Source organism: Gymnogyps californianus, chromosome 3, assembly GCF_018139145.2.
Source record: "Gymnogyps californianus isolate 813 chromosome 3, ASM1813914v2, whole genome shotgun sequence".
Lineage (NCBI taxonomy): Eukaryota > Metazoa > Chordata > Aves > Accipitriformes > Cathartidae > Gymnogyps > Gymnogyps californianus.
In genome coordinates this window covers 73,226,366-73,236,313 of record NC_059473.1, presented here as the reverse complement: position 1 = coordinate 73,236,313, position 9,948 = coordinate 73,226,366, and the positions used below count along the sequence as shown (strand labels likewise).

General features: G+C 43.0%; 1 protein-coding gene across 1 annotated transcript; it reads right to left on the bottom strand.

The window, feature by feature from the left end:
* Positions 1-1,710: 1,710 nt before the first annotated feature.
* FAM162B (family with sequence similarity 162 member B) lies at positions 1,711-5,966 on the bottom strand. The gene is made up of 4 exons (XM_050892982.1): positions 5,849-5,966; positions 5,254-5,365; positions 2,188-2,296; positions 1,711-1,959 (listed from the first exon to the last, which is right to left on the bottom strand). Exons 1-4 carry the CDS (start codon positions 5,964-5,966, stop codon positions 1,861-1,863), a joined length of 438 nt encoding a protein of 145 aa, XP_050748939.1. The 3' UTR covers positions 1,711-1,860.
* Between the last annotated feature and the right edge of the window lie 3,982 nt (positions 5,967-9,948).

The following is a 9,948-nucleotide window of genomic DNA, read 5'->3' as shown; positions in this document are numbered from 1 at the left end:
ATGGTTTCTAACAACCTTGTTTTGATAACATAACCAGCTGTGCCTGCTTTTTATTTGGAGAACCCTGTAAAAACTGCATTTATAAGCCTCTGTAATTTAAACCAAATCTGAACTACAAAAATCTTGATTAAAAGACTTGAAAATGAAGAAAAGAGGGGACATTTAGAGTATTATATTTGTTTTGAAAGAATGTCTTCAGTTTTGTGGATATATTATTCTATATGTGTGAACGGTTAGTGACTGCACTTTATGCGTTTAGATAAAACTATATTTCATGCCTCTGATACATTTAAATGTAACGGTTTAAAAGGGAACTGAAATTGATGGACTTTGGCTAATGAAAATCATTATTTAAACTCAACATTTGGTTTACCCCAAAATTGTTAAAAAATAATAATGAAAATTCTTCTTTAAAGGATAAACGTACAGGATGGCCTCTCCTATTTTATCACTGGGTTTGTATCACACTTTGTTAAAAGCACATAAATGAACAATATAAACCCAGAGATGATGACTTAAGGTTAGCTCTGGTGTAGTCATTTGCAGGTAGGGGTGTGAATATGGTGATGTTGCCTAAACAGGTGAAACCAGTGTGGAGAAAAAAAAAAAATACTGTGAGAAGAAAATCTCTTTAAGTTTGGTATTTTATATGGAATCTGAAGTGCCCCATCAGTTACAAAGTCTGTTTAAAAATACAGGGTTTTGGTTTTTGTGGGTTTGGTTTTAATTGAAAGGGTACCATTTGTTCTGCTTAAATGTGAATACTAACTAGCTAATCTATGCAACTATGCAAAGCATAAGATTTTTTGTTTTTAGTTCCCTACTCTTGATACACTGAATCATATCTAATTTTTTCATCGTTGCACTTTTGTCTGAGGACTGGTTCATACAGCTTTTTAATTTTCTAGTATTTGCTTTAAACACTGTTGCTAGCAGCAATCAGAAAATAGTAATAATGTTGGCACAGAAATAAGTTAGCTGTAGAACAAGTTTGCAACTGGAAAATATTTGTTGTTGGGTCTGTCTTTAAAAAAAATAAAAAATAGAAAAGATGCACTATTGTCTTTCCTCCACGGTTAGTTCTCAGTTGGTTTAAATTTATTAAATTGTACAACTGAGGATTTTTGTAATAGGTCTGCCAATTGATACGTGAAGTTTAACTGTGACCTCAAGAGTTCACTGAAATCTGGAATGAGAAATTTCAGTTACTTATGGCACAATATCTTCATAAAATGTGTGGAAACTAAAATACCTATACTAACTTCAGATAGTAATAGTGCATCTTTAAATCCAGGCCAAAGGCCCATTACTGTAACAGAACACATGAGTAGTATGCAATATTATGGAATGTTAAATCTCCAAATACCATACAGAAACCAATAAAACCTATTTTACAGACGTTTATTGTATTTATTTAGTGGTTCAATAAGTGTGGCTTCTTAAACTAGAAAACGCAAATGCCATTTTGAATACAGCGTTGAGGCAGATGAATTCAAACTGGCTGATTTGTGCGCTGTAAAACTGCACTGTCACCAGACACAAAACCTCCTGGTTTTAAAAATGTTTTGTAAATATCTAATGAAACATACCTGACATTCTCAGGAAACTACCTCATCTCCTTTGAAATTAATTACTGCTTTTAATCATATGCAAAAGATTCTAACTAATTATATGCACCAAGTACATCGAGTATCTCTCTAGTAAAAGAGACCCTCTATGTCTTTTTGTGATCCTGTAACTACCCTTATTGGCTCCAGTGTGTGCAATACTACAGTTGTCCATTTATTGGTGAAATTCACTGGTCAATCTCAGCAACAGTTAATTTTGCTCCTACAAGGACATTCAGCGTTTGATGTGAAGTTACTTTGTCTTTGACTCCGCTGCTAGCGCGGCCTCTTCCCGCCACTTGGCCTTCTTTGCCAAGTTCCAGCTTGTTAAGGACTCATGGCGTGCAGCAGCCTGCGGAAGTAAAACATCTACTGAAGAGTAGCGTAGTAGGAGTAACGATGCACCTCGGGGAAAGCTACCCAATCTCGGGAACAGCCAGCGACTACTTACGTGTCAGGGGTGACAGGAACCTAGGTTAGCTAAAACTGGGGTAGGTGTAAGCTGCTGCTGTTTCTACGTTTCACGGAATTCCATCATTTTTAAGTGTGCTACGTGGTAACTGGCTAGCACTGTACTCACCTTTTTAGCTGAGGCAATCACTGCAAAACAGGCAACAACTGAGAGTCCGATCATGATGTAACAAGCTTTAACTCGAGCTTTGTTTCTTGCCCTGTCTAGCATCTCTGGCCTGCAATGAAAGTTATTGAATTGTTACAAAACTGTGAAATATCTCTTCTCCAAAACATCACAACTGAAAAATAAAAGTAGAATTAGCTTCTAAAACAAGCGTCTTCAGCTTGCTATGATCGGTTATGTACTACCCAAGAACTTTGCATTTTCTGACCCTAATTCATTTCCAGTGGAAAAGCAACATCTAATGGATTTAAGCTAAGCTAAAAAAAAAATCGCTCATGCAATAGATATTTGCATTTAAACACTTGGGGTAAATACACCAGAAATCATACCTTAAGCTCTATTTAAACATAGTGAAAATTAAGGCATTATATCTATTTAAACAGATGGAGAAGTATATGTGGTGTCAACCAGATGTGGTGAAAGCAAGTTCCTTTTATTCAAAATTAGCAATTAATTACTGTCATATCTAACCTGTTTAGATGGCATCCTGTATACTGTAGGCTAGGGACTTTACATACTTGGATAGGTGATTAAAACAGAGTTTGTACTGCTACGAGTTAGAGTTTTTAGTTCTTTAGAAAAGCAGAAGCTTTATTTAAAGTGGGCAGCTGATGTCAGCCTTCTCACCGTTACAGGAACATGCACCTGAACAAGAACAATCGATATGGTTATTTTTGCTGGTCATCAAAGGCAAAAGCGATGAAAGCTTCTGCCCTGTGTTTGGCAGTAGTTGCTGCAAGAGAGGCCTTGTACGGCCCAGCAAGCTGCGTTGGTTCAGCTCCCAGTTCCACCTTCCTCCGTTGTGAGCAGGCTGCCTACGCCTGAGAACCAGCAGTACAGGACCATCTCCGTATCACTAAAATTGTCTCAAAACTTTCAGCTAAGTCTTTTTCTGAGTCAGACATTATAGTTGGGAGTACAGTTTTTAAGGTGTTCATTATAATGCTGGCTGTGCACTGTTTTCCTTTCATAAATCACACGGGAATGCTTTATATATATAAAGCTATATATTCATAAGATATAGAATATATGTAATATATAGTTACAGTTTTGTGTGTATATATGTAAAAAGGATAGTTGCATAAAGAATTGATTTGATGTTGTGAGTAAAGATCTCGTAATGATCTCCTTCCCCCAAAACACCTTTAGCTTTACTTTAAAGAGTGGGATGGGGCAGAGCTGCAGTTTTTATAGTGGACGTTTTGCCCATGGAAGCCTTTACCAAGGCTGAGGGCTGCAGCGCGTCTCTCAAAGGCTTAACGCAATGGAAGAGGGCAAGCCTGACGAGTGGCTATGCCATACTACCCCCTTCCCTGCCAGCGCACACACATGCACGTGTTGTGCGCGCCACGTTTCTTGCAGATGGCTGACAATGCCTGCAGTTCTAAGTAACTGCTTTTGTTTTGTACAATGGTAAACGTCATCTTTAAAACAAACCACACATCAGACTAGCACATAAAATCATTAATCCACTAATCCATTTGTAGCAACAAAAGCAAAACCATAAATGTTATTAGTCTGGCTTATTAGCCTAATCATATTTCACAATGCACTAATTGAAACTCTTCTGAAGCAGATTTTCACTTTCTCCCTGCTTTCTGCCTCTGCTTTAAGGAAAACAGACCTGATTATGTTCTTCCCTAATTGCACATTAGGGCCTTTGCTACACAACCCTTAATCAAGACTCTGGGTAAACCTCTGCTGAAGTCAGTGACAGCTGTTTTAAAAAAAACACAAACCACAACAACCCAACAACCTTGAATAAGGACTGCAGATTTGACCCTTAGTACAAATGATCTTCAGCAGCTAGATTGTGTTCACAAGTAACAATATCTTGCAATCGGTTTTTTTGTTAATAGTTAAAGCAGTGACACAGTTCAGCTTCGATGTCTCACAATTAACTTCTTCTAGTATATTACTATTTATGACCTTACGGTTCTAAAAAGACTTTGCTCACCCGGAAAGCACAAAGCAGTGACACTTGCCAGGCCAGCTACTGCACAGAAATGAGCGATTTGTGTGCGTGTATGTGTATGGACTGGCAAATGCATGTGTCTTTATAAACACTTCCCAATGACTTGAATAGCTTTTAGAGCTTCTGAGACCTGTCTGAACCTTTCTCTAGGGGAAGATGGTAAGACTAACACAGCACAAGAGAGGTTGGACCATTTAGAAAGCCACTGTCCAGCTCAGCAAACACCAGTGAAACTGTCAGGAACCAACAGGAACAGGCAGAGGATGTACCTGTTGCTTGACACAGCTCTGCACGCTGCTTATGCTCAACGTACTGCCCAAGACAGGGACATGGTGTGATGATGAAAAGTAGTGTCCTGGAGGGAGACATCTAACACACTATCTGACATCCTAAGAAAAAGGCAGCAATTGGCATCAGAGGGATTTCACGTGTTCAATGACTGACTCCCTTGGAGGATGCTAACTTTCAGCGTGTCAGAGAACCACAGAATCAGCGCGGTTTGGGCGGGAAGGGACCTTCAAAGATCATCTAGTCCACTGGGTCAACAAGAATGGGAGGCTAAGGCTGTCAAGTACTCAGTTTTCCTTGGTGGGGAATATTTCTCTAATACCCTCCTTCTCTATTTTTCCTCGAATTCTATAATAAATCATACTCCGTTGGATGTAATCATTCAGTGACAGTCAGCTCCCTTAGAACTGTTTATGGGAGCTATAAGCAGAAAATATTGTTTACCAATAACATCCTTCTCCAATTGCACATTAGGAATAAGCAAAGTAAACAAGCCAGTACATAAATGTAACCGAGGCTATCTACTCAGATGGATCCAGTTCTTAATCCCAGGCTCTGGGGACCCCAGTAAGGAACATTTTTCCATCTTAACCTCTAACCAGGACAGGAAATTCTTTTGCCCTTCAATTTGTTTCCAAGTATTCAGCGTTGAAAAACTGACTCGTTCAAACTCTGTGGAAAAGCTTTAGATCAGGATCACTTCCCTTCAGCTCCATGTTCCCCTTGGACGGGAGCAGTGCACTTACGGGATCCTCGGAGGAATCTCTTCTTCTGTCTTGAAACGTCCGGTCCAGAGGAGGATTTTTTTGTCAAACCTCGAAGGTTTGTAACTTGCAACCACCTTGTGAGCCTGCTCAGCTTAAAGATGAGGAAAAAAACACCTCGTCAAACCATGCACTAAGAGTGAATGATGGGTGGTAGTAATGGTGGAAGCGGAAAACCCCTGGCCATCCTGGTCGTTGGAAGAATAATTCGGGGATTAAACTTCCAGGTCTCCGCTACGCAGAGTTATCTCCACGCGGTCTCTTGAATACCCCCGGCATGCAACGAGTGTCCCTGCGGGTCTGGTTCGACCTCCCCGCAGCCTGCGGGTGTGGGTACCCAAGCCAGCGGGAGAACGCCTGGGACCACCCGAGCTGCCGTGCCACCCGCGGGCCGCGGTGCGGACCCAGCCGGCGGGCAGCCCCTGCCCCGCTCCACCGCGGCCCCGAGCCGCCCGCCCGCCCGCCGCCGAACCTCCCCGTCAGCCCCGAGGCGCTGCCGGCGCCGCGGAGCCATCCCCTCCCGCAGCCCCGCAGCCCCGTAGCCCCGCTCCCCGGCGCGGCGGGCAGCGCCCCTTACCGCGGGTGGTGCCCGGGCTCCGGGCGGGCTCCCCGCCAGCGGCGGCTCCCCGCGGCGCGGGCAGGCGGAGCGGCGCGGCGGACAGGAGCCGCCCCGGGCGGAGGCGCATCGGCAGCATGGCGAGGGCGGCGGGGAGCGGCGCGACGGGACCCTCTCTGCCTCGGCGGGAGCGGCACCGGGCCCGCCCGCCCCCGCCCCGCGGATCCCCTCCAGCCGCGCCCGGAGGCGAGGCGAGGCGGGGCGGCCGCCGGCAAGGGGGGGGGGGGGGGGGGGGGGGGGGGGGGCGGTCCTCCTGAGAGGCCGTCCTGCTCACCTAACGCGCTGATGTGCTGCATCTCCAGCATAGAAACGTCAACGTTAAAGTCAAAACTCGGTTAAAGAAACAGCCGCAGTGCTTCGGCTTCACAGTTTAGGGCAAGGTGGACCCAAGTCCCGTAACACAGACCTGCCCACATCAGTGGTTCTGTCGTTTTGCCACTTTCAGAAGGTTCAAACGTGCTGAGTCTCATCACATGCTTTTCTGTTTACTTCAATCGAAAAACTTTTTTTTTTCCTTTCACGTCTTGGACAGAGTAAACCTTTATTAGAAAAAAATAATACAAAATTCACGGCAAACATATCCTTGAAAAAAAAAAACCTCAGAAAAGTCAGGACAGAATACATATTTAGTAAGCAACAGCCCCTGTCAGCACGATACCAGTGACAGTGTAACACAGTGTCTCAACAGAAGTGTGTCTGATGCACCAAACAGTGGAAGATTTTACATCCGTCAACCAACGCCAGAATGCCTGAGGGTGAACGGAGGAAGCCCTGCTCCCCAGGGACGGATCACTGCCCAGCAGCAGCTAAAGTCCCGTGCTCAGCGTGACAGCATGAATGAGGAGTCTTGAAACCGTTTGTAGCCAAAACCTCCAGTTATCTATTTTCAGGAGCAGAGCCAGAGGTAAGCAGCTTTTTCTGAAAGCAAATTGTTGAGTAGAGGAAATCAGAAATTTGTCACCAAAGTGAGTTCTAGCATCCTTGGTATTAAAACTTTTTTAAAAATGCTGTTTGGACAACATTTCGTTCTGGAAAGATATTCAAGAAAGCACTTTCTTTTCAGTAAGCAGTCCCATGTTGTTGTTTTCTTGTTCACACATGTACTGTTTCTGTTCCAGAATTATTAAAGTAACAAAATGTCCTTATTATTGGTAAAACATCAGAGCCATTCCAATCCATTTAACTCATACCAACTTAAGAAAAGTAAAAAAAAAAAAAAAAAAAAAAAATCAATCTTCACACATTCTATTTCAGAACAAAATTTGTTTGCAAATAAGCCATTCTCTAAACAGAAGAACCCAGCTCCCTGAATCAAAGCTCCACACCAGCTTTCTCATGTCCTTCTAAAAGTAACAAAAAGGAAGAGCATGCACCTCTGCACACCCCGCCTCCTCTCGAGCAGCTCTGCCCTATTTCAGAACTTTGTCGGGGAGATGAAGACGCATCAATAGAAATGACCTAGAGGGTGATACTGGGGTTATAGCCTGCCCGTAACCCCTTTTGCCTTTGCCTTCTTCCTGCTCAGAGAGCGCCGCGTGGTGTCAAGCAGTGCTCCTTGTCTCTGGAGACACAGCTGGGAAGGGTAGGAAGAGTCAGCACATCTGGGCTGGGCTGCTCGGCATCATACATTACGAGCAGCATCCCAAACACTGCTCTTTGTTGCTCGACATGCTAGTAACCCACACATTTAGAGTCATTGTAGTTCCAATGGCCATCGGCATTGCTGCTGGGAGGAAGCTTGGAGCTCACATAAATAGTTCCCAGCGCTCGCCAAAGAACTGCAGAACAGAGAACCGCTCTAAATATTATGGGCAGCTGAAAGGCATCTGCACAGCTAGAGCTACTGAAATCTTGAGGGAATTATGCCCTGGAGGAGAGGACTTGAAAAACTTGGTGGCTTCATTCTCTCTAGAGATATTGTATACTGTGTGATATCAGCTTCAGAATGCATCATTTAGCATTATTAACAAAGAATGACATAAACCCCCGAAAGGTTAAATAGTGATTACATCCAGAGCAGCCTCCCACTGACCTCAACAAATGGCACTTCCACACTTGGCTTCTCTGTGGACAGCACTGTGTTTGGGGACCATGTGTCCTCCCTGTTGCTCTTGGAGATGGAAAGCTTGCAAGTGGGCACATACATATGTTAGTATTTTGAGAAGTGGTGTCGGGATCTTTCCAAAGTAAGCAGGCAGAGAGTGCTCTGAGCTGGAAAGAAGAGCCGACCCTTTTGGCCCCGCATGGTCTGACCTACGGGCCATGGCTCCAGGGGGGCCGTGCCGAGACTTTGCTCTGACTTGACTCAGGAAGGTGATTCCTGTTCTGTACTCTGGGGAGGAAAATCTGTTTCAGGCTCATTTAACGTCCCTGTGTCTGCTAACAGGAATGGACAGATTGGTGGAGTGCTTACGGTTCTTGGCAGGGGGAGGCACACAAATGCTCCCTTTGGCATCATGAACCCCTATTTTCAGCTTTTTTTATCCTCTGTATAGGATAGCACAACCACTTTATGTTCTACCTACATATGATCACTTGCTTCTTGCAGACAAGGCATTTAAAGACATATGTAATACAGCTTGGTACAGTGTCTCTTTTTTCTGCCAAACCTAGCTAGCAAATCTGTTACGTCCTCTCAGCTCCACCCTTGACTGTGCTTTATGCAGAAGACTGAGTAGCTGGAGAGGCAGACATAGCATGCAGAACTCCTTTGAAATTCTGCCATATGTGATGTCTTTCCTTAAAGATGCCTCTGTAGAGACCTTCATATTGCTGTCCCCACTCCCTATTCCTCAAGACGCTTTCCTCATTGTCCTGCAGGGGGGATTGCCCTACCATACTTAGCTTTCAACCTAAAGGATGTTTGTGAGAAGCAGACTTGAGGTCTACTGGGTGGAAACACTGCACAGGTGCGTGTATTGCTGCTGTTCAAAGCCAAACCGAAGTTCATGGGGAAAGGTAAGGAAATTAAGTAAGCAAACTCAATTTTAAATAACAATATGGCTTTAATCATCCCCTTTCCTTATATCTTTAAGACAGGACATGCTCAATACTTTTGAAAACAATAAAGACAGGTACAGTGTTCGAGCCAAATTAACTTTTCTAACCAGCTTAGTGCTGACAGCCGTTGTGCAATGTAAGCTTTGCTTCTCTCCTTTGGGGAGAGACTTTTTGCTGCATTGGCAGCCAAATTGCAGGAATTTTAATCTTAACGTACATAATTTTGTATTCAGAACAGTATTCATTACAACTGATGTATGAACAACATTCATCATATAAATATATGTGCATTAACCTTCATTCTTCCAATCAGCTACAGAACTTACATTATTACTCAAATATGTGTGTAAATTACACCCTTGCCATTCAAATGACTTTAAAAATATCTTCACAGATACGTAGTACATATGTAGTCTACATGTCACAGTAATTTCACTGCCTGTGTCCATTGTTGAAATGTGATTTATACCTATTTTTAACAAAATATGAGTAGAAAAATCATATGAATAAGGGTTACAACATATAAATAGAAACGATAGAAAAATAGAAACATTGTACATAACAACAATACAATATGCCCATGTAATACCAAATCTACTGAACTTTATTTTGGCCTGCCAAAACATCCAGTTATTCTGGATCTAAACAGAAGCATGGACAAAACTCAAGGAATTTAGTACTATTTCACAGTAACATAGCACAGAAGTTAAAATAGCAAAGTTTCTATGATCTGGGCTTTATGAACACGGAAAAGTTTCACGGTCCTGGATTGGCAACATAGCTCTGCTGTTTAGGGTTTGAAAAAGCTCTGTGGTACCATTGTCCTGACAGAAAAATTCCTCCTTCTCTGAACGTGCCTTTTGCCTCTCGTGCAGAAGGCACAGCATAGCTGTACTGACGGAGCTACAGAGTAGAGACTCATCCAGTGCAGCTCATATCAGTTCATTCTTGTGCTATTTCTAAGTATCGGAGTGGTGCATTGTCATTTTCTTGTTGAAAATCAGATTTTTAAAATATGTATTAAAAAAGCTAAAATTCCCAGGATATGCTTATGCTGATCC

What these genes read in the sequence shown, in the direction of transcription:
- FAM162B (XM_050892982.1), bottom strand. Translation starts at nt 5,966, where the DNA reads ATGCTGCCGATGCGCCTCCGCCCGGGGCGGCTCCTGTCCGCCGCGCCG. An exon ending in GAGATTCCTCCGAGGATCCC is followed by an intron (nt 2,297 to 5,253) that starts GTAAGTGCACTG and finishes CTTTCATTGCAG; the next exon opens with GCCAGAGATGCTAGACAGGG. An exon ending in TGATTGCCTCAGCTAAAAAG is followed by an intron (nt 1,960 to 2,187) that starts GTGAGTACAGTG and finishes TTACTTCCGCAG; the next exon opens with GCTGCTGCACGCCATGAGTC.